The sequence below is a fragment of the Scophthalmus maximus genome, chromosome 7 (assembly GCF_022379125.1).
Source record: "Scophthalmus maximus strain ysfricsl-2021 chromosome 7, ASM2237912v1, whole genome shotgun sequence".
NCBI classification, from domain to species: Eukaryota; Metazoa; Chordata; class Actinopteri; order Pleuronectiformes; family Scophthalmidae; genus Scophthalmus; species Scophthalmus maximus.
This window is the reverse complement of record NC_061521.1, coordinates 25,545,584-25,569,211: the sequence shown is the minus strand read 5'-3', so window position 1 is coordinate 25,569,211 and position 23,628 is coordinate 25,545,584. Positions and strand designations below refer to the sequence as shown.

The window sequence follows — 23,628 nt, the reverse complement described above, 5'->3', positions numbered from 1 at the left end:
CCGAGAGACTTTGGTTCTGTGGACGCATGAGTCTGTATTATGTCACGTTGAAGGAATTCCACAAAGCTTTGGACATGGTGTCAGAAACTAATAACTGAGCTGCCTGGAGGGGATGAAGTACGACACAGAATCAGGGGCCACAGGGGGGGAAAAGAAGCCGGAGACTTTGAGGATAAAGTCATAAATATACGAGAAGAAAGTCAAAATATTTTGAGAGTAAAATCGTCCATTCACGAGAAAAAAGCCAAAATATTACGAGAATAATTTGAAATATTTTGAGGATAAAGTCGTAATTTTACGAGAATAATGTCGTAATATTATGAGAATAAAATCTTAAATTTATGGGAAGATGGTCGAAATATTCTGAGAATAAAGCCATAATTTTACGAAGAATAAAGTCAAAATATTTTGAAGATAAAGTCGTAAATCTACAAGAATAAAGTCATAATATTATGAGATTAAAGTTGTATATTTACAAGAATGAAGTCCAAATATTATGAGAATAAAGTCAACATTTTATGGGAATAAATTCTAAATATTACAAGAAAAAAAAAGTCTGAATATTATGAGAATAAAGTCAAAATTTTACGGGAATAAATTCTAAATATTACAAGAAAAAAAAAGTCAGAATATTATGAGATTAAAGTCGTAAATCTATGATGTTTATTTAGTGGAGGAATGTCAGAAGATCAGTCCCGTGTGTTAAAATGAGGAACGTGGAGAAACTTTGTGAAGCTTCGGTCGAGGTCAACGAGCAAAGAGTGTTTAATAAAAATGTAACATTGATGACATGACGTTAACGTTCCTGTCTGGTCGACACCACACCAGAGTAAGATGATGCCAGCGCTCACGAATTATGACTTTACTCTCATAATATTATGACTTAATTCTCGAAATCTCACTTTTGTTTGTTCCCTCGACGTGGCCCCTAAAACTCCGTCGTGATAAAGCACCGAACCACCATTTTTTCTTCTTCTTCTTCTTCTTCTTCCAGAATCATCATCCTTCCCATGACCCGGCCAGCGGCGCCAGGTCTTGACACCGCGGTGGGGTCAGATCGGTTGACCTCAATTTGCACTTCAGATTCGAGGCACAGTCAGAAACACAGAGTCCGTGTTCACAAAAGACAAGCGTCCGTTTGCAAATCCATTCAGCCAGAAACCAACGCGCTACAAAACTCTAGAGTTGAATTTTGTGATTCGAAAAAAATTCATAGATGATCTGAGACGATAAAACTGTTTCCTGTTTCTGGACGATAAAAACTAAAAACACAACTGTACTTCAAAAACAGTAATAAATAAGAAATACGTTTATTTATCCCAAAGACACAAACAGTAAAGTTAAAAAAGTATATATTTATTAAATTGAATAAACAATAGTTAAATTAGCTGACCAGACCAGTTTTTTTAAATTACAAATTTAATAAATGATCACCTCTTATTTTAAAATGTTCATTCGTCTTCATGAACCTAAACCAATCCTGTGGCCCGAAACATTTTATTTTAAGTTTTCTTCCTTTTATTTTTATAATAACTGAATACATGTTCACACTGATTCTTGAAGAAGCAGATTTCAGGAGGTGTAACGTTTGACCACACGAGGGCGCTCTGCTCATACTGATGGAAATAATTCTTCATCATATTCTCCAGTGACTCACTGTCACATTTACAGTTATGAAACCTGCAGGGATAATATCTGATCCCATAGTTCCTGATATTCACCTTTCAGATTTATCAAAATTTATTTGCCTTTTTGAATCGTTTTTTCTAATCAGAGATTTTTTTTATTGTACTTGAGGAAGTCTCTTTCATTTCTGTACAATGTTGTAATACTGTAGCACTATTACCTTACTTTTATTTAAATATGCAAATATATATTTTTCTTCTTTCTTATAATTCATTTGATTTCTTTCTCGTTTTTGTCTTCAGGAATCTGATCAGATACGAGAATTTTACGCCTGTTCACAGATTCTCGTCTCTGTTTCATTTGTCTGTGGATTCATTGATGATTAAATATATATATATATATATATATTTTTAAATATTGTTATATATATATATTTTTTAATTATCTATGAGTTTCTGCTGTATCTGTTCTCTCTCCTCGTGCTGTTTCCTGAGCAGCAGGTGATATTGATTTGAGTCGACTTGAATCCGCCTGAGGAAAAAATCTTGCAGATCGAAACGTGGCCTCGTATTAAATAATTTATCGGGAGCTTCCTGGTGCGCGGAACACTTTCACCTTTTAGTTCTGTTATCATTTATTAAAACCAGTGGGTAACAGACAAGTTACAAAAAAACCCAATAAGCATCCGTATATACGTCTATATAATATGTACAGTAATGTATCCGTGTGTCTCTCACTGCGTCTCTGCGTCGGCTGCAGTTCCTTGAATGACGCTTCGTATCGTCCGTTCGTCCTCCTGCAGCGCGGCGTCGTGAGGCTCGATCTTCAGAGCGGCTTGATAATCCTGAAGTCCTGAGAGAAAAACAAGTCGCACACCGATCGGCTGACGGCAGAGAGCAGAGACACACGCGCGCTGCAGCGAGTCTGTATAATAACTGTACCACATCAAACACACCTTCAGCGTAGAGCTGCAGCTGGCAGAACGCGGATCCTCGGCGGACGTGGGCTCGGGCTCTGGCGGCGGCGTTGGCGGCGACCGGTGGAGTCAACAGATCCAGAGCCTGCGGGGGGAAACGTGAGCAGCTGTGAAGAAGCTTTTCAAACTGTCGGCGTCATTCACATCTCTCTGACCTAATGACCTTCCTGATGTGGTGGTGGGATTTAAATGTAGGTAGTAAAGACCCCGACGAGCACAGTGACAGTCTTCATACGTTTGTGGTGGTGGTGGAGAACAGGCGGTTGTGAAGCGGACCTGAGAGGAATCCTCGATGGCCTTGTGAAGGTTCCTCAGCTTCAGGTGACACGCGGCCCGGTTGGAATACAGAGCCGGCGTCCGCCTGTTGAGCCTGATCGCCAGGTTGTAGGCGTTCACCGCGCTCAGGAAGTCGCCGGCCGCGAAACATTTACTGGAAGAGTCGAGTCGGTGATTCAGAGAAACAGACAAAACACCAACACTGTAAAAAACGTTTTGGGAGATTTCACTCACTCTCCTTTCCCCTTCAGCCAGTCGGGGTTCCTGTCCTCCTCCTTCAGGTCCTCCAGCTCGTCGACATCTGCGTTCACGGCACGTCTGGCCTCGGCTTGTTTTCTGAGCCACTGGTCGGTGAGAAAAGCAAAAAGTTGCAAACTCAGAATTGAAAAGTTTGAAGCGTTTGATGCATTGAAGCTTGAGATAACATTTCCTTCTTCTTCTCTGAGTGCAGCGGACCGTTTCTCTGCTTACAGACAAAGAAAACTACAGAATCTGTGCCAGGACCTTGATGGGGGATTAATAGATTCATCACGGGGGCCGATGCCACTTGGCCTCAGAATCTGTCCCGTCAGCTGAGAGGACGGTTCGAAGCCAAACTGTTTCCATCCAACAGAGTTTTCATCCTCCTGGGTTGATTCCCAGTGGTCAGTGTCGATCTTCTCAGAGTCCCACAGCAACGACACCTCGTGAGAACATCTCCCTCCACTCAAAAAAGGTCTGTCCTCTAACAGGAGGAGATTTCTGTGTTTCACTTCTCTGCAATTCGAAATTTAAACAAATCCTGTTCAAGATAGATTTGTTGGCATCAATGCCAGGACGGCAGGTGTGTCAGCTGGCAGTTAGCGTTAGCATTAGCAGTTAGCATCCACAAGAGGACGGCAGGTGTGTCAGCAAACAGTTAGCGTTAGCAGTTAGCATCCACGAGAGGACGACAGGTGTGTCAGCAGGCAGTTAGCGTTAGCCTGAACACCTAGCATCCACGAGAGGACGGCAGGTGTGTCAGCAGACAGTTAGCGTTAGCATTAGCATCCACGAGAGGGTGGCAGGTGTGTCAGCAGACAGTTAGCGTTAGCATTAGCATCCACGAGAGGACGGCAGGTGTCAGCAGACAGTTAGCATTAGCGTTAGCGTGAACAGTTAGCATCCACGAGAGGACAGCAGGTGTGTCAGCGGACAGTTAGCGTTAGCATTAGCAGTTGGGGAAAGTTTGGCTGAATCTCTCCGATGTTGCCTCTATCCATCTTGTTGCGCACATTCCTACACCGGCCAATCTAGTGCGAGCAGCTTTAGTGGGCAGGTCCTGCGTGTTTTGCATATCATGAATATTCATATTCTCTGAATACTTCAGTGAGGGAGAGAGAGTGGATGGTTTCAGACACATTTCAGAGTTTTTTAAAAACTTTTTTTCTCGTAAACAATGTTAAATATAGTATTAGACATAGCAGGTTATTTTTATATGCTTTAAAACGTGACTGGAGGGGTCTTTAAATTCTAGGGTAGGGTTAGTGCTAGCCCTAGTCCAACAACGAGAAAACTAACGACGACGCACCTCTTCCTCCTCTGGCACTCTGGACTCCCTGAGGGCCGTCGGGAAAACTCTCGGGGTGAACGTGACTGGAATGTTCCCGGTGCGTCTCGGAGCGGGAAGGTCCGCTTGGTTCTTCTTGCTGTTCGCTTCGCTGCCTCGTTGATCTGAACACAAGGAATGTGTTTATGTTTATTACCAGAAACAGGAAATTTGAGCACACGGGAAACTACAAACCTCGTGGGACATTGGTTCCATCCGAACCGACATTTCCTCTCTTCTCCGTCACGACTTTAATTTTGCTCTGATTGTCCTTCCGGCGGCGGAGTCGAACTTCGTCTTCCTCCTCTGCCTTTTGTTTCTGTCTGAGCTGCCACGCCTCCAGCTCGGCCGTGGTTCTCTCTCGCTCGGCGTCCTTCGTCCTCTGGATGTTCTCTCTTTCCTCCTGTTCGAGCTGAGATTGAGCAAAACAAAACCACACATATAACGTCCTTCTAGATTTCAGAATTCAATTCGATGAGCAGACTATGAGTCACCGAGTACGTTACCTTCATCATTGTCTCCAGGGCGTATTTTTTCTCCGCCTGCCGTTTCTCGGCCTTGGATCTGGACTCGGACGAAAGCTTTTCCTGATATTTCAACAGGGCTCTTTCTCTGATCTCCTTCTTTTTATCTTTATCGCCTGAAAGCACAGTAATACAGAAGTCATCATAAAACATGGACTTCCTCAGTCACCCATTCATCGTCACATTGACATGGTAAAATAAAAAACAAAAAGGAAGATGACTGGGCTCAGTGTTCAGTGAAAATGTCCACGTGATCCACTGGACGCTCTCACTTGTTGTTATCATCAGATGCTTCCAAACGTTGTTGCTTCTCTTCGTCAGACTGACGACTGCGACTCCGTTCCCGACCTTCGCCGAGCTTCTTTCATCGTCGACGGGTTCGAGCAGGAAGGCCTCGAACAGGTATGGAGGATAATGCACCTGCGCGGAAAAGACAAGGGAAAACTTTTTATTCTCCATTTATCCTTTTCATCTTCTTCTACCGGGGCTGCACGGAGGTGTAGTCGTTAGCACTTTCGCCTCACAGCAAGAAGGTTCTGGGTTCGAGTCCCGGTTCAAACCAACCAGGGCCTTTCTGTGTGCAGTTTGCATGTTCTCCCCGTGTATGCGTGGGTTCTCTCCAGGTTCTCCGTCTTCCTCCCACAGTCCAGAGACATGCAGAATGGGGTCAGATTCATTGGAGACTCTAGATTGACCGTAGGTGTGAATGTGAGAGTGAATGGTTGTTTGTCTCTGTATGTGGCCCTGTGATAGGCTGGAGACCTGTCCAGGGTGAACTCTCGCCCAATGTCCCCCCCGCCCCCCATTGACCCTTAATGGATAAAGCGGTAGACGATGGATGGATGGATGAATCTTCTGGTTTACCTTGATGTATTCGTCCGTCGAGAGGACGTCCACTGCTCCAGCTCTGGCTCCCTTCAGAGGAACGTGGATGTAAACCGTCGTGTCCGTCTGAGTCCACGAGTAGTCGGTCACCAGCAGCGGCATCGTTCTGGCGTCTTGTTGCTATGGCGACCAGAGAGGTAATGCGCTGCCTTCGAGGTTGTCGGAGAAAATCTGAAATTAAGAGATTTGCGACCAATACGAACACAAATCACTCAGAGGGATTCAGAAATACTGCTTCACCAGAAACTGGGATTCTGAGAGGATTCACTTCCTGTTATGTGCGATGACATCACAGGTCACGGGAGAGTGTGTGTGCCTTTGATCATTGCATCAACGGGGATGACATCAATATGTTATTCTCCCAAAAATGTTCATCCCATTTTTTTTTCTCCTTCCATATTTTTAAACCTATAACTTCATTCTAACATCAAAAAGTTTCAGCTCAATTAGTACTATCCGGCTCGTATTCAACTTTTTCATAACTGTCATACTTTCCGAAATATTCAAGTTTTGCTTTTTTGCGATGTTTGCTCCATTGAACTGAATGGACAGAATGTTTGAAATATTTTAATTCTAATCTGAATTCTATGATGACGATGTGTCATATATATGGCATTTTCAAGGGCTTTTAATTTTGAAGTTCCACAACAGAATGTCCTGAAAGTGTCCGAGTGACACTGGGAGTTGGTCTACTGACAGACTGAAGTGGAACTGGTCTGTGGAAACAGGAAGTTGCCTTTTAATTCTAATCTGAATTTAATGTTGACAATAACAATAATATATATTATATATATATATATAATAGAATCGAATAGAAGCCTTTTATTGTCATTAGCACATGTAAAACTGTACAATGAAATGTTTAAAACTTTTCCCACACATAGCAAACATACGTCACTTAAAAAAACCAGTAAGTAAAAAAAGAACACGTATAAAATTATATCAATAGAGGTATATGAATAAAATGTCTCTGTTGACTGAGCATAAAAGTGCAGATAGAATTTAAATGGTGGTTGTGCAAGTAATGATTGTCCATAATTGCACATTTCCCAGATTGCACATGTAAGATGTAAAATAATAAATAAATAAAAAGTGTGATGTGGAATTTCAAAATTAAGCCCTCAAATAAATGTCATATATATGTGACATTTTCATTTCTAAATTAAAGCCCTCAAAAAAATGTCACACACATATATATATATATATATATGAATGAATAAATAAATAAATATATATATTCACATCTTTATTTCCGACTCTCAGTTGTGTCCATAGCTTCATATCTATAGATTTAAAAAAAAAATGTTACTCTGTATTTCTATAAATTTGAGGAACGTTTATTTTTATTGTGAAATCACTTATTACAGCTGTTTACCGTAATACCTAGTATACACACGCAACTCAAAACAACGTCTGCGGTGAGTGAGTCCTCTCACTTCGACTCTCATTCGTTCTTCGGAGCCACAACTTTAAATAATATTCAAATAAAAATGATAAATAAATCTCCCAAAGAGAGAGACTAGTTCCGGGGAGACACGACTCAGCCATTGCAAATGGTGGCGCAATGCAAAGTACGTTAACTGTATTATAACTTTACTTAACTTGGAACTCACGGACATTAAAACATTAACGCACCTTGTTGTCCTTTGTCGCTGCTTCCGCCTCAATCCTTTAGTTTTTTACCTGTAAAAGAACTCTCTTTATTTTAAACTCATCTTTACGTCCATGTTTCACTGTGTTGAGCTAGGCTACATGTAGCTAGCGTTGGCATAGCAACCCCAAGCTCGCAGAGAGAGAGACGCACCGGAAACCTGTCAGCCAATAAGACGCGAGTGTTTTCCACACGTGATCCATGTTACTCCCTCTCTGATTGCTTCTTTCCTCCGTTGCGTTCAATGAACACACAAAATTACAGCACTACCGACTTCTTTAGTGACTCAGAACTATTCGGGGCTAAAGAAAGAAGACTCGAATGCCCAGACTCCATCTTGTATTATGGCAAATGTAGTTGAGTAAAAAGTAGATTACTCGCTCAAAAAAATCTACTCGATTAGGAGTAAAGAGTACAGTTTTTAAAAAAGGAATTTGAAAGGACTCGTTCCTTAAAAAAACGACCTTTTTATTCATGTACATTAACACGTCACAACTCACCTCTGCCTTCCACTGCGGCTGCGCACACGCAACCTGACAGGATTTATTTTTCCAAACAATTTTTCATGTTTCTCATCATTCATACTTTAGCTAAAAACTTCATTCGAACTTTCAAAATGGTCCACATCATTCACACATGGAGTTTAATTCAACGTTGAAATCAAATTCATACTAATTGGACATTTCCCACTTTTCCCAACACTTCATATTCCTTCAGTTTCTTCATCCCAATTCAAGTCAGCGATCTAGTTCAGCAGCAGCATTGACTCCTTTCTAATTATTAAGTGTGAATGCTGAGGCAAATTATTCTGGGTGCTTTCTTGGCCCATGTTCCATCCTTCCACCAAGTTTAGTAGAAATCTGTTCTGTAGTTTTAACGTATTCCTGCTGGCAAACAAACAAACAAACAGGCGGAAACAGAACCCTCTTGGCGGAGGTAATAAAGAAATAAAAAAATAGGATTACGTGTAATTTGAATTACGTAAGATTATGACAAAAAATAAGTAGTTAAAATCAGACCAGATTATATTTGGTAATGTGTAATTACATTATACTTACATTGTCAAGGATAACTTAATTTTAAAATTGCAATAAACATAACCAATGCTAGGTTTTGTAAATGCTGAATATGCTAAATTAATTTTATTTGCATCGAAAATGTTTTCGATGTTTAAAGAGATAAAAGAGTCAATTTAGGTTTAGGTTTTCAGGTAGGTATCGATAGGTAGGTAGGTAGGTATCGATAGGTAGGTAGGTAGGTAGGTATTGGTAGGTAGGTATTGGTAGGTAGATCAGTCAGTCTCACAACAGACAACAAAATGTCAAAAAATATAAGAAGCGAGTGCACGGAGAGTAATTTCAGTCTTATATCCTTAACAACTGACCAAGTGTCATTTTTCCAAAAATCCCTCGATCACAGACTCTGCACAGTCAATAAACTCTTTCATGTTTTGTCCCTTTGACCTGACAATCAAAGTCACCAGTAATTTCATCAAAATAAAACGGAGATAAACACAAGGCCAACGATAGCACCAGAATAGCCAAGGTGATATTTTATAGACTTAATGTTGTAACATCTCTTTATTCTTCGCTCGTTTACTGGATTCTTCTCCAGCGAATTCTTTATCTGTAACTTATATCACTCTGGAGTTTGGGACATGTTGTTCACGGATAGACTTTAAACATCACGGTCTGTCTCCGAGGCCTCTTTGAATCATGTGGGATCAATCTTTAACCATTGTGCTTTACAGCACGTGGCAGCTGGCAAAAGGATTTTCATCACTGTCATTGTCAGCTGTCAAGGTGGAGGCGTTAGTAAATCTTTGACTGAATGAATGGGATGATGACATCTACAGGGAGTCAACCTGAATTTATGGAAAATGCTTCTCAACAAACGTGATGAGACTTTTTGGGTCTTGTTGTTGGGTCTTGTTTGGGGCTTTGATTGGTTTGCAATTGAGACGAAATTAATTCAAATCTTCATAGTGTGCAAGCACAAATAATCTTATTTCTAATATGCACAATAAGTTTGTCTGATACAGAAGAAAACATATAAAATATATAAATGAGACTGGAACTATTTTTCTATAACTGAAGAAATAAGACTAAGCAAAAAAACTGTAGCTAAAATATAAAAATACAAACTGAAATTTATAATACTTTTTCATTTATATATATTGTGAGTTATATGGTTGTCTTCAGTTATTATTTTTTATTTAACATTTATATTGTAATCCTTGTTACCTGGTAAAAATAAGCACAACACTGTTTTAAATTGAGGCTTGAGCTTTTTTATAATTTATCTTATTTGATTTGTTGTAAATCCAAAATATGTATTTGGCGGATATGTCCGTGACCATGGTATGAAACCGCATGATCGTTCTGTATTTTAATAGATCATGTTCAAAAAGTGGAAAATCCAGATCTGTGCATTTTTCGCTGAAAAATTTACGAAAATGTTAAAAAAAATGCCCCATGTTGCACTTTTATAGATAAAGATCTGCATCCGCACCAGAATTTTACCACCAAGTTTCGTTTGAAATGGTTTTTGCGTAACATTACTGACAAACAATCCAACAAACGGACGCAGGTGTGAGGATGATATTATCTGATGACCTGATGAACGCAGGGCAAACTGTCACGTTTGCTCGCAGATAATTCCCCATGTGTTCGGAACCTGTTGTTGAACAACACGATGATGAGCGAATTCTGTGAGTCGGTATCAGTGTAATAAAAGACGAGGACAAGCAGACTCGGGTGAACCTTTAAACTGTTATTGAATCATCTTAAATTCTTTCTGTTATATTCTATTATTTTTTTATAAGAAAGTCAAAGAGTTTGACAACAGGCTGAGATTGTCATACGTTACGTCCAACATCATCCACTGTCCGTTGCAGTAAAAGTAGGAAACAACATTTTAAAAGTTTCGCACTGTGATTCCATCCGAGAGGAAACGCAGAGGGTTAATGTAGCGATAGAGAGCTGCAGCGAGCAGAGGGGTTAAAGTGCTCCAAATGTATTTCCTCTGTCATAACTTCTTTCCCTCGTAACGACTGTGCTATATAGCTGTGCCGCCATAAAACCTGTGTCCGTGAAGTGGCGGGATTACAGTAAAACTGCCCCTCTGTTAAAATGTAACCACAGAACACAACACAAGGTAAATGACCCGAAGGTCACGTGGAGAATCAGAAGCAGCCACATTATTGTTATCATTTGCTTTGTAAGGAATATGGATTAATAAAAAAAATCATGCAATGCACTATTTCAATATTCACTTCTTCAGTAGATACAGATTCATGAAGTCATTTCACTGGGATGAGAATTTAGAGCTTATAAATTCAAAGGAAACATTAATGACATTGTACATTGTACATTTTACATTGATGATACAAAACATTAAAACGGAGGAAACTGGTTTTACTGTTGTGGCCGATTTTTGTATTTCTGATAGATTACAGTAACCATCTGTTGCACCAGCTGGTCATAAGTTTGATTAGAGCATAAAGTCACCATGTGTTTCACATTTTTGCGATAGGCAGCTGCACCTTCACCTAACGATGCCTCAGATATTCGGAATATTTTTGACATTGTGATTTTCTTTGTTAAACCATTGTATTTGTAATCTGTTTAGCCAACAGAACCAAAGAGTTACAGTTGCACTTAGTTATATTTAATGCAAAAACCTTTCCACCATCTTGACAGAATAATTTTTTATCAGCAAAACAATAAAAAAAAATTATATGAATCCATCTATCTATGGATCTGTGGATCTATGAATCTATTTACAGTTTCTATCTATCTATTCATCTAACTCAAGGCAAGAAAGCGAATGACTGAGATTCAATTCAATTCAATTTTATTGCCCCAAATCACAACAAACTTTACCTCTAAGCACTTTACATAGTGAGGTTGAAACCTCGCAATATTATAAAGAAACGGTTTGAAAGTTGTGTCATGTGTGGGGTCTAATTTACACGAGCATCCCATCAAAGGTTACAAAGGTTCACATATCAAATATATCAGTGGCAAAATGCAGAAAATCAAGTGTATTCTGGATTAAAATGTAAGATCTTCTACATTCAGTTAAACATTCATTGTTCACCTCTTTCTGTGAAAGAGCCATTGTTCTCTCCACCAGGTGACAGGGTATTTGCAACCTGTTAATGTATCACATGTCTCAGTGAATGGGAGGGAAGATGCTGCCCGTGCTTACATATAAAGTTCCACCTTCCACCCGTGCATGCCCTCAGTGTAGGACTCTGATACAAGCAGACAACATGGGGAAAGGTTTCTACATCAGCAAAGCTGTTGGGGTAGTGGCCATCATCGCGGGTGCAGGGGCGCTGGCGACTATCATTGCCCTGTCCGTTGTCTACTCACAGGAAAAGGCTAAAAACAACGACAATGAAGTCTCACCAACGGATGGAGGAGGATCGACGCCCAAACCCCCCGTTACGACGCCTGCACCATCCAACGAACCCTGGGACAAGTACCGACTTCCCAAGAGTCTGGTGCCGAACCACTATAACGTCACCCTGTGGCCGCGGCTGACTCCAGATGAGACAACTGGACTCTACATCTTCACTGGTAAGCCTTTGTGATCATCTGGAGCCAGTTGGGTTTCTTTTGTGCAAAGTTTTAAATTCATCTGGTACCTGAGGTCTGAATCTATCGTCCATGGTCAGCAAGAATTAAAACCTACAGGAGTTGTTTCTTTTGTTTTTAGCCAAGAAAAAATTGATGGAGATAAAGTTTGTGAGGAGGTTAATGAGTAACAGCTTTAAGAAGGTATAAACCAGACATTTAGAGGAATGTGGATCATGTTGTGTCCTAACTCTTGAACCTGACTCGCTAATTGGAGTATTATTGTCTAAGATAAAGTTTCTTACTTTCTTTGCAAATATACACACTTGTGAAAGGACCATGCCCCACTAGATGCTAGTTTTAAAAGGACAACACAACATAGCAGAATTCACATTAAGCTTGACTGTTCTCGATCAACTACATTTTGCGGTCTATTGAGCAAAGAAACTCTTCTCACCTGAAGTCTCATTTCTCATTTTGGTATATTTGGTGCAGTAAACCCCATTAACAGTACATCCCCCAAAAAACCTTCTTTTAAATTTTCTTCTCAGACATTGGCTCTTATTTACACTTACTAATACTACTCAATGAATATAATATTATTTTCATATTCTTGTTGTCCTAGGAAAAAACGAATTTCAGAAATCACTGTTATCAGTTTAAATGGTGACTGCATAAGAAGTACGGGAATAATCTCAACTGATGAAGGAAACTTTTCTGAAAAATAAAAAATCCCCAAATTTGAAGATACATAATTTGCCCTGGATAGAAATGACAGACACCTTTATTGGGATTTGATGCATACAATATTTTAGACAGGAGAGGTCAGCGATTACCAACCAAGAGGTTGCATATTTGTGCTGCGCAAAATCTATTTACTTCCCCAGACACATTTCGAATGTTTGCCATTTCCCCCTGTGAATTTTATTACTTCCTCAGGACGTGAAGTCTTTCCCAAGTAGAACAAAGAAAATTTACTGACATGTTCTGAAGGTTTCACACTGTTTCTTTTGAATGGGTCACTAGGCTCAAAGATTGGTGACACCTCATCAAGGTGACAAAGAACGATATAGATCATTAAGTGCATTGGGTTTGGTCGCATCAGTGAAGTTTTTTCATGCTGTTTCAGGTGAGTCCAGTGTGGAGTTTCGGTGTGCTGAGGATACTAACCTGATTCTTATCCATTCCAACAAACTGAACTACACCAAACTTGAGAATGGCCAATATGCGATGCTCACCGCCGTCAGTAAGGCCGACGCTCCCTCCATCAAGTCTTCCTGGCTCCAGTCTGTGACTCAGTACCTGGTCCTCCAGCTGAATGGTAATCTTATGAAGGACCACACGTACCACCTCTCCACTCGTTTCACTGGAGAGCTGGCTGACGACCTGGGAGGCTTCTACAGGAGCGAGTACATGGAGAATAATGTTAAAAAGTAAGTGAGCTCAATGTGTCGGAAAAGTGAATCTGGACAGTTTCAAAACTCGCAGTAGCAATTAGCAACAAGACATTTTCCAAATGAGTTAGGAGTGCTAGCTGTGCTAGCTTTAGCACAACTCAAAAAGACAACTTCAACTAATCTAAAACTGTCTTATTCACACATTCTGTCGTGTTAGCTGTCAAGGTCGTCACCACCTCACCTGGATTTTGTTTAGGTGCATCGTATGTTCACTTTGAGATGCCACATGCGGCAACTTTGCTTAACAGTTGGTGGTAGAGAAAATGGCCTCAGTACCGAGCTTGGACTGGTCCTAGAATGAGCAATTTTGTCAATATTTCTTTTTTTATAACAAGACACAATTACTGGATGTGACAGTTTTGGAGTCTTTGGAGGAATTCTTGATAGAGCTAGGCTAGAGGTGTAACCCCTACTTCCAGTTTTTGTGCTTATCCAGGCTAAAGAAATCAAAGATTTATTTGTCTACTTCCTGCCAGGGTTGTTGCTACGACTCAGATGCAGCCGACCGATGCCAGGAAGGCTTTCCCCTGTTTTGACGAGCCGGCTATGAAAGCCGTTTTCCATATCACGCTGATCCACGACCGTGGAACTGTAGCGTTGTCCAACGGCGAGCAAAAAGGTCAGTGGCACTACAGCGACGTTTGGACAGGATCAGTCCCAAATCTAGTTGAATGTATGAGGGAGACAGTAAAATCAAATAAGAACATTAATTCCAACCATTTTTTCTTAACAGAATCAAGCAACGTCATCATTGAGGGCAAGGATGTGCAGCAGACATCGTTTGAGCCAACTGAGAAAATGTCCACCTACCTGCTGGCATTCATCGTCAGCGAATTCTCCTTCATCAACAACACCATTGACGACGTCTTGGTAACTGACACATTGTCCCTCTCTCATGAATGTATTTTGTATTTACAGAAGACTCAGCAGTATAGGTTATGCCATGGTGTCTTTTTTATTACACTATTAAGAGCAAGAAATATTACAAATTTAAAACCATGAAGGTTCACTGGTTTATGATGTTAATGATACTCTCATTCATAATGAGACCTTGTGATGTGTTTTATTGTTCATTTAGATCCGTATCTTTGCCCGGACACCTGCTATCACTGCTGGCCAAGGACAATATGCCCTCAACAAAACTGGACCCATCCTTAAGTTCTTTGAGAATTATTACAATTCCAGCTACCCCCTGCCCAAATCTGGTAAGTCTACAAGTTCGGTTTTAAAGACAGAAGTCTGCTAGTTGTCCTGACAGTAGATCCCAATTCAATTAGCTACAATTTTCAAGCATTTGAAAGGATTTTTGTAAAATGTAAGTAAAGGTTTAAGAGGCTTGCACTAATTGCCTGATATAGCATGTTGGGTTTTTGGGGGGTCAAAGATGCTTGTATCTTTCAGTTTTGGAAACATCCTCAAAAACCTAATTTGTTTGTTGTTACAAGCGTGTTTAAGAGACTCTAGAGGTAAATCAACCCTGAATGATCTCTTTCCCCATGCAGATCAGATCGCTCTGCCAGACTTCAATGCTGGAGCCATGGAGAACTGGGGTCTAATCACATACAGAGAGACGGCGCTGCTCTACGATGAGGCGTTCTCCTCCAACTCCAACAAGGAGAGGATTGCTACCATCATCTCTCACGAGCTGGCTCACATGGTTCGGTTATAATGCTAGGAACTCTTATCCTTTCACAGTGTGGTCTGGTCCAGTTGTCACTCTGGCGGGATATTGTAATAAACTCTTGAAACAGAAGTAAACAATACTTGGATGCTTTTGGCTTCAAGTCGAAAACTATTTAATCAAAGTTTCCATCGGAATATCCAGTCCAAGTCAGTTCTTCAGTCCCGCTGCTCATGTCTTATTTACTTTTAATTGTCTTAGCATGACACTGACAGTTTTTCTCTCTCTTTGCTGTCCTTAAAGTGGTTTGGTAATCTGGTGACACTGAGGTGGTGGAACGACTTGTGGCTGAATGAAGGCTTTGCGTCTTACGTTGAGTACCTGGGAGCAGACGAAGCTGAACCCACCTGGAATATAGTAAGGACTTCCCTCTCACCTCATGCCCTCAGTAATTTAATAAGTCAAATCTAAACAGTCTAATGTTGGTGGCTGGTGATGGCGACCAGCGGAGTTTTGAGCATGCCGTCTGATTTGTCCCTCAACAGAAAGACCTCATCGTGCTCAACGACATCCACAGAGTGTTTGCCGTCGATGCCCTGACCTCCTCTCACCCTCTGTCCTCTAAAGAAGAGGACATCCAGAGACCAGAGCAGATCAGTGAGCTGTTTGATGCCATCTCATACAGCAAGGTGACTTCACACTCTCAAACACGCAAGATATCACATTGACATACATAATTGCCAAAATCACTGAATCTCTGAAAACGTTTAAAATGAGTTTGTCCGTCCTCAGGGAGCATCAGTCCTGAGAATGTTGTCGGATTTCCTAACTGAAGAAGTCTTCAAAATGGGACTCAGGGTAAGTACCTCATTGAAGCACGCAATATGTGCCTCATGCTTGACAAATCTTGACAGAAAAGGCTTCTTCCAACTTTCGAAGTTGGAAAAACCAACTTAAATTCAGATTTTTCTAGTTTAAATGGATTGCACCATTCTTATCAAGTCCTCTAATGAGCAGAAACAACTTTCCTTGCAAAGCAAAAAATAACATTTCTTTGTTTTCTCTGCCCACTCTACAGACCTACCTGGCAGAATTTGCGTTCGGGAACGCAGTCTACACCGACCTGTGGAAGCATTTGCAAATGGCACGTTCTCTTCCATACATTTGAAAATTTAGCTGATGTTTTACTCGGGAGCATATCCAGCGCATCATTCGAACCAGCTTACATATTTGCTGTTTGCTTCCACAACAGGCTGCTACTGCTAATGGCACTTGGTTGCCTGCAAGTGTCAATGACATCATGAACACCTGGGTGCTGCAGATGGGCTTTCCAGTGGTTACCATAGATACCAACGCTGGGACTATATCCCAGCGACACTTTCTCCTGGATCCAGACTCTGAAGTCACAACTCCATCTCTCTTCAAGTATGTTCACCATCTTTATTTATTGTCCATCACTGAAAGTCATTCTTTTCCTTTGTGATACGACTGATGGTACCATTTGTGGCTACTTCTGCTCATGCTACTACACTACTTTTACCACTGTTATTACAAAAAATAAATAATGCAGCATAATACAACCGATAAACCATCACTTTTATAGTTCATAAAAGGCTAAATAAAAATATTAAACAACAAAAACTAAACTGGATATAGATTTTATAATGCAATGTATTTGTTTACCCGACAGTTACGAATGGATTGTTCCAATCAAGTGGATGAAGACTGAAGTTGTCCAGGAACCTTATTGGCTGAATGGTACAAAAGGTATGATATGACAGACACAAGCAACAACATAGTGATATCGACCCGACTTCACTTTCTTACAGTTGTAATTGGAGACAAATAATTTTTCGATAACAGATGTGACCTGATGGTCGAATGGTTAGGACACAGACAACATAGGCACAGTTGCCCTTAGCAGCGGAGTCTGCTGTTCGACTCCTGTCCGCCGACGTCATGTTCTACATTTCCTGTCGTTCTTCACTATAACTATCAAAAAAGGAATAGAAGCACAAAAAATACTTACACACGATTAAGCCATCTTTAAAAAAATACAGGAAATTATCCCCAGAAGACAAAAAATAATTAAACACACATAAAATCAATTAAGTATCTTATATTTCCTCGACCTTGCACATGACAATACTGTCTAACGCCGACATCCCTGTCGTCTGCAGTCACAAATGAGGCAATGAAGGCAACAGGAAATGACTGGGTGCTGGCCAACCTCGATGTTGTGGGTTACTACAGAGTCAACTATGACGACGCCAACTGGGACAAACTGCTTAATGTTCTGAGCACCAATCATAAGGTAAGACACTTACCTCTGGCAATTTGAAATAATGCTTGACCTTTGCCTTCCTATGAACATGCCTCTTGATCTGAGTTGTTTTAAAAAGTCGTAACATTGGTCTTGTTTTTCCAGCTCATTCAAGTGATCAACAGAGCTCAGTTGGTGGATGATGCCTTCAACCTGGCCAGGTAAATTCAGCTAATGCAACCTCATGTTGTGACCTACAGATGACGACAGTGCTGAAGACAACGATAAAATAAATACTTGCGACATCCTGTACAACGAACTAAAACAATGATAATCTTAGTCAAGTATTACAATCACACCAGTTTGACTCATTATGTTTTGTAAATCTACAAAGATATAGAACTATGTTGCCAACGTATTAAAGGGTAGAACTGAAAACACGAAAAAATAAACTATGAATGAATGGTTAATATAAAACTTATTCCGATATCGCGTTAATCCTCACATATTTGTAACCCCAAAGAGCAAAGATCATCCCGACAGTCCGGGCCCTCAGCACGACCAAATACCTGAACGTAGAGAGAGAATATATGCCCTGGGACTCGGTCCTGGGCAACCTGGACTTCTTCTACCTCATGTTTGACCGCAGCGAGGTTTATGGTCCCATGCAGGTGAGCTTCCTTTAGGCCAAACTTGACAGCATAAAAGAAGAAAGAAGCAAAACCAACTGAGTTGCTTTATTGATCCTGATCTTAATGGAATTATCACATTTCCTTAACTTTGGTTTTCAGGATTATCTGAGGAAACAAGTCACACCTCTGTTTAATCACTACAAGACGATGACTGGCAACTGGGAAACGGTGCCTACTGGACACATGGACCAGTGAGTACTCATCAATATGCCGGCATCTAAGTGTTAATCTTAATATACAGTTTATTTGTCTTAGGTTGTATGTGTTAAAACGCAAAGTCCAATAGCAGTATGGGTACATTTTACCATTTGCCTCCCACTTTTCCATGTCTTGGTCCCGTTGCCCCCAATGCCTCTTGAGATTAAAATGATTCTTGACCGCTTTCCTTCCCAACCTTCACCCCGAACGCCTGCTCTTGCTCTATGTAACTTTGGTGAATGTGTACGAAGTTTGAAGTATAACTGACTGATGGTCGCAGCCCAAACTGCCTGAATCAGGCCCAGCAAGTTCAAGAGTAATGCCGAAGTGTTGATCAATTGAAAAGACTCAGAGACTAAGCTTATCGAGCTTATCTCCAGTATTCAGTGATGAAACCTTTAAAATATGAAGAATTCTAAACAGAGTTTGGCGTATGTGTTACAGCGGCAGCTCTTCCGGTTTTGGAAGCTCAACAGAGCTCAACACATTAATAGACTGGGCTGTTAACATATTTTAAAGAAGGTGTTACCTAACAGAGAGAGGTTAGTCTCGATGCTGGCCAGTGGTTTTCTTTTCAGTCTTAACAAGAATACTTAACTTGACCTATTGCAGTTACTCTATTTTACTGCTCTGTCATCTCTATTGCTCACAAGACTCCTGTTTATTACTGTGGTGGATGGTGCATTTTACAAGCCAACCATAGAAAAGTTGTTGATCTTGCTGGAAAGTGTAGGTCTACCTGTAAACATCCCTCAATTCTCCCTCCAGAGAACTGCACAAACACCCCTGTTTTACCCTCTCCTTCCTCCTTCCTTAGTTCCTATCCATGCTGGTTTTCACGGTGTCCTCCTTCCTATTAAAGCTCCTCCTTCCCATTTCTCCTTCCTCCAGGTACAACCAGGTGAACGCCATCAGCCTGGCCTGTCGGACGGGCCTTGAGGAATGCCAAAATCTGGTCAAGACATGGTTCGCTGAATGGATGAACACCAACAACAACCCGTGAGTTCACAGACATCATCCCAACGTACAGGTATTATTTCCATCTGCATTGTCGTTGGTCCACTGGACTTTAAAGATGTCGTCTCTCCTCAGGATCCACCCCAACCTCCGTTCCACTGTGTACTGCAACGCCATCGCAGCAGGGGGCGCTAAAGAGTGGGAGTTCGCCTGGTCTGAGTTCAGGAACGCCAGCATCGCTAGTGAAGCCGAGAAACTCCGCTCGGCCCTGTCCTGCACAAAGCAGCCCTGGCTGCTCAACAGGTCTGTTCACAGACATCTAGATCACGACACATAACTGACCAACTACTCACCCAATACACATTGACATATAAATATCTTTACCCCCTCAGGTACCTGGAGTACACCCTGGATCCAAAACTGATCCGAAAGCAGGATGCCACCTCCACTATTGTCTACGTTGCAAACAACGTGATCGGTCAGTCTCTGGCGTGGGACTTTGTCAGGGATCGATGGTCGTACATCTTCAATCAGTGAGTACAGCGCGATACTTTTACACTTGCTAACATCACTGCATTCCGAGCAAATGTGAGAAAAGTCACATGACAATTCAAATAGATGTAAAAGATTGTTATGAAGGCAGAGTCATGGTGTGTTAGGTAACGCATATCTGAACTGAAGCATGGTCATATTTTAAAAGATGCATCTTTACACTCCATTTTATAGACTTGTTTTATTGTCACTGAGAGCTTTTGTTGACTACCTCAAAGTCAAACTGTCTCCGATGACCTTTGGTCGCGACTCCTCGTAAACCGAAGCGTAGCGATGATGAGTGCAGTTTCAGTACAGCTGATTTAAGCCGGTGGTGAACACGGAAATTCATCTTATTCAAATGTAGTAATACTAGTATTAGTGCCTCTTTATTTTGATTGTACACACGACATGATATATGTGTCGCTGACGGACTGACGTCCAGTCTCAGACAGCTGCTCCTGTAGCTACATGATCGGTTCCTTTATTTATTATTAAAAAAAAATGCAGATGTAAATGCTTTATCAGAATAACCATTAAAGTCATTTAGCTTCTTTGAGGATTTCCTGACTGGTTTTTATTTTCTCTCACAGGTACGGCGGTGGATCGTTCTCCTTCTCCAACCTCATCAACGGAGTCACCAAACGCTTTTCCACTGACTTTGAGCTTAAACAGGTTTGACATTCCATAACTTTTCACGCTTTAACATCAAAAATTGTGTTTTTTATTACTAGCTTGATAATCTGCCCTTAAGATAACAGTGACATACTGCGACGATGACCTCAGATGAGGTTGTTTTCTGCTGCCCTCCAACAATGCGCCAAAATATACCTGACCACACTTGATTTTAAGACCAAGGTGCTCAGATGGGTGAGGGTTAGAAAATGTCAACAGAGCCGAGAGGAGATGTCTGTGATGTCTGTCATGTCTGTGATGATGATTCCACAATGTCTGTGAACCAAATGTGTAAAACTAGTAATGACAAATTCACGTCTCAGTACAGTGTCTGACATGGCGAGTGTAATCTGTAACAACGACTGGTGTCGTCATGAGTTCATTACCCAGTGGGAGCATTTCGTCGACGTCACATCCCTCATCCCCGTGTTGTTATCTGTCGCTGCCTGACGTCAAACTTCTGCATCGCCAGTTCCCTCCGACAGGACGCTCATTTTTACGTTTTGCTTGTCGTCACAGCTGAGGCAGTTCAAGGCGGATAACGCGGAGGTGGGTTTCGGCTCCGGCACGCTGGCAGTGGATCAGTCCATCGAGAGAACCATCGCCAACATGAAGTGGATCGCAGAGAACAGGCAGAATGTTCTGAAGTGGTTCGGCGACGAAGCGAAGCCATGATGAAGCTGCGTCCTCGCCCGACATTTACATTACCGTTTTTCTTTCCCCATCAAAGTTAATCTTGTTTGGAAGAAAAGGAGCTTTTGCACAATGTGAAGTTAAACTGGGGAAAAGCAGTAGAATTACATCAAAGTGGAAATGTAATTATGAACTCAGTTTTGATATTTAAAGTAGGAGAGAAGATTTTGGGCAACAATGTGTTAGTGTTTTGTTTGTTTTGTACTCTTTGAGATCACCTTTCTGAATAGAATCTATTTACATATCCCTGAAACGACAAAATTATATGTTAGTGAATATGAAAAAGAGATTTATTATTTTGTACATTCAAAGCCTTTTCTTCAAAGTTGCAGATTTTTCTGATATTTTTTTTACTAAAATCTGAGTATCGTCCTTGTAAAGTTGTGTTAACAATAATCGGCTTCCTCTTTGGCCTTTTGTTCATATCAGATGGGAAAAAAACATCACGATGAACACATTTTGGTTTTCATTGTATTTAATATTGACTTCTTCAGGTCGCAATGCTGTTTTTATTCTGTGACTTCAACGCTGGATGTTTAAGATATTTCTTGTCACAATAATAAAATAACCTTTGATAAAACTGGATGGTTATTGAAGACATTCCTTCATTTAATGTTCTGAAAAATTTGGAAGAACTTCATTTTTTCTTTTGATGATGGCAGCTGACTGTTAAAGCTGCTGTCGGTAGGATTGAGAGAAGTGTGGACAATGACCCCTGCTCCCTCCCCCTCCCTCTTTGCTCCTCCCCTCTCTCTCTGCTCCCTCCCCCTCCCTCTCTATATGCTCCTCCCCCTCCCTCTCTGCTCCTCCCCCTCCCTCTCTTCTCCCTCCCCCTCCCCCTCGGCTCCTCCTCCTCCCTCTCTGCTCCTCCCCCTCCCTCTCTTCTCCCTCCCCCTCCCCCTCGGCTCCTCCTCCTCCCTCTCTGCTCCTCCCCCTCCCTCTCTTCTCCCTCCCCCTCCCTCTCGGCTCCTCCCCCTCCCTCTCTGCTCCCTCCCCATCCTTTCTCTATGCTCCTCCGCCTCCCTCTCTGCTCCTCCCCCTCCCTCTCTCCTCCCTCTCCGCTCCCTCTCGGCTCCTCCCCCTCCCTCCCCCTGCTCTTCGGTCCCTCCTCCCAGCCCTCCCTGCCTGTGCACGCTACCGTGGCAACCGAAGCCAGGCAAGGTACGTAACATGACGTTGACTTGACTTAACAGGATGTTTTTAGTTATCGTTGCCTCACGTTATTATCTGTGACTGATTGTGAAAACAACATTGTCAGTGTTTTTGAACGTAGTTGACCGTAAATCAGTTTATATTAGCTTGTTTACATACCTAGTGTTAGCTAGCACGTTAGCTAGCACGTTAGCTACTGCAGTGTTACATGGTAGGTCTGTACATGAACAGCTTTATCTTCACATACATAATTTGCTGCTTTGCAAGATGACTGATGCTTTTCAATCTATATTTTATAACATTATTAGAGCTTTGAGACTGGTACACTGGACTCTGATGAGGAAGTGGACACGGCTGCTTCGACGAGCAGTCGAGCGAGGAGAAGAGGGAGTCGCCTACGAGACGCACCGGGCAGCGCGAGACGGGCCAGAGGTCGTGGGAGACGGGGCAGAGGTCGGCGTGTCGGCCCGACATCCGAGGACCTGGGAGCCGAAGACACAGCTGATCTTCATGTGATGAGCCAGTTGGTCCCTGCGCTTGCATTGGTTTCCTCCCAAGATGGTTTAGCTTCAGACTGTGCTCTATGTAAATACTGTGCTGTGCAATATATTTTTTTCATTTCATTTATTTATTTCAAAGTTATATTTTAATATTTATGCAACCTCAGTATTTGCTTTGCAATAAAGTCTATTTTGAAAGTGATTGGTTTCTCATTGCGTAAATATACAACAATGTGAAGATTACTTACTACTGTCAATATACCTTTTGAATCAATTCAAGGCATTACAAATATATTAATTTGGGGTAATCAGATTCACTGGTTCAGTAGTACCGACGGTGTTTTCAAACTAACTCCGCTTCTGCTGCGATCTCCTTGTTGTGAAGACGTGAGTTTGGTCGTGACCGAGCGAGTGAGGCTGTGCACCGCACTGCAGCGCTGCCCAGCTCGTACCCGGATGATTGACAGAGTGGAGACACGCCCCCTGGCTGTGATTGGAGATTTTTGCTCGGGCGCGGTGGATTCTGGCAAATGGCATTAAAGGCAGTAGGGGGAGCTGACCCAGAGTCTGTCACAGACGATCTGTCTCACATATAACTACCAGCATATAGCGACAGTTTCAGCAAATATGAAAAAAAGGTATTTTTGCAAATTCTACCGACAGCAGCTTTAATGAACATCATTTTTTTTTTAAAGTCGACATTAAAGACATTAGTTTGTTAGGGAATTGATAGACAGGAATAATAAAGTAAATAATAAGCGTAACTTTTCCCCTGTTCTCTCAATAAATTCGTAACATTTT

General features: G+C 41.5%; 2 protein-coding genes across 4 annotated transcripts; one reads left to right on the top strand and one right to left on the bottom strand.

Moving 5' to 3' along the window:
* Positions 1–1,294: 1,294 nt before the first annotated feature.
* Positions 1,295–7,645, bottom strand: dnaaf4 (dynein axonemal assembly factor 4). Of its 3 annotated transcripts, none has more exons than XR_004794940.2 (10): positions 7,490–7,645; positions 5,834–6,025; positions 5,242–5,389; positions 4,952–5,085; positions 4,641–4,857; positions 4,428–4,570; positions 3,113–3,222; positions 2,838–3,032; positions 2,582–2,687; positions 1,295–2,478 (listed from the first exon to the last, which is right to left on the bottom strand). XR_004794940.2 is itself a non-coding variant. In XM_035643311.2 (10 exons), exons 2-10 carry the CDS (start codon positions 5,954–5,956, stop codon positions 2,360–2,362), a joined length of 1,254 nt encoding a protein of 417 aa, XP_035499204.2. In that variant the 5' UTR covers positions 5,957–6,025; positions 7,490–7,645; the 3' UTR covers positions 1,295–2,359. The 3 variants fall into 3 exon arrangements, 2 of the variants coding, with proteins under 2 accessions (XP_035499204.2, XP_047189498.1); XM_035643311.2 differs by having other exon boundaries at positions 2,879–3,032; XM_047333542.1 differs by lacking the exon at positions 7,490–7,645 and having other exon boundaries at positions 2,879–3,032; positions 5,834–6,051.
* A 4,089-nt stretch (positions 7,646–11,734) lies between these two features.
* On the top strand, positions 11,735–21,760 carry LOC118315500 (aminopeptidase N). Its single transcript, XM_035642823.2, has 21 exons — positions 11,735–12,091; positions 13,218–13,521; positions 14,022–14,164; positions 14,279–14,415; positions 14,624–14,750; positions 15,048–15,202; positions 15,470–15,583; positions 15,712–15,855; positions 15,959–16,024; positions 16,245–16,310; positions 16,419–16,591; positions 16,857–16,933; positions 17,347–17,480; positions 17,595–17,650; positions 17,953–18,100; positions 18,221–18,312; positions 19,211–19,318; positions 19,412–19,579; positions 19,669–19,809; positions 20,401–20,482; positions 21,002–21,760. Exons 1-21 carry the CDS (start codon positions 11,782–11,784, stop codon positions 21,155–21,157), a joined length of 2,901 nt encoding a protein of 966 aa, XP_035498716.1. The 5' UTR covers positions 11,735–11,781; the 3' UTR covers positions 21,158–21,760.
* The last annotated feature ends 1,868 nt before the right edge of the window (positions 21,761–23,628 follow it).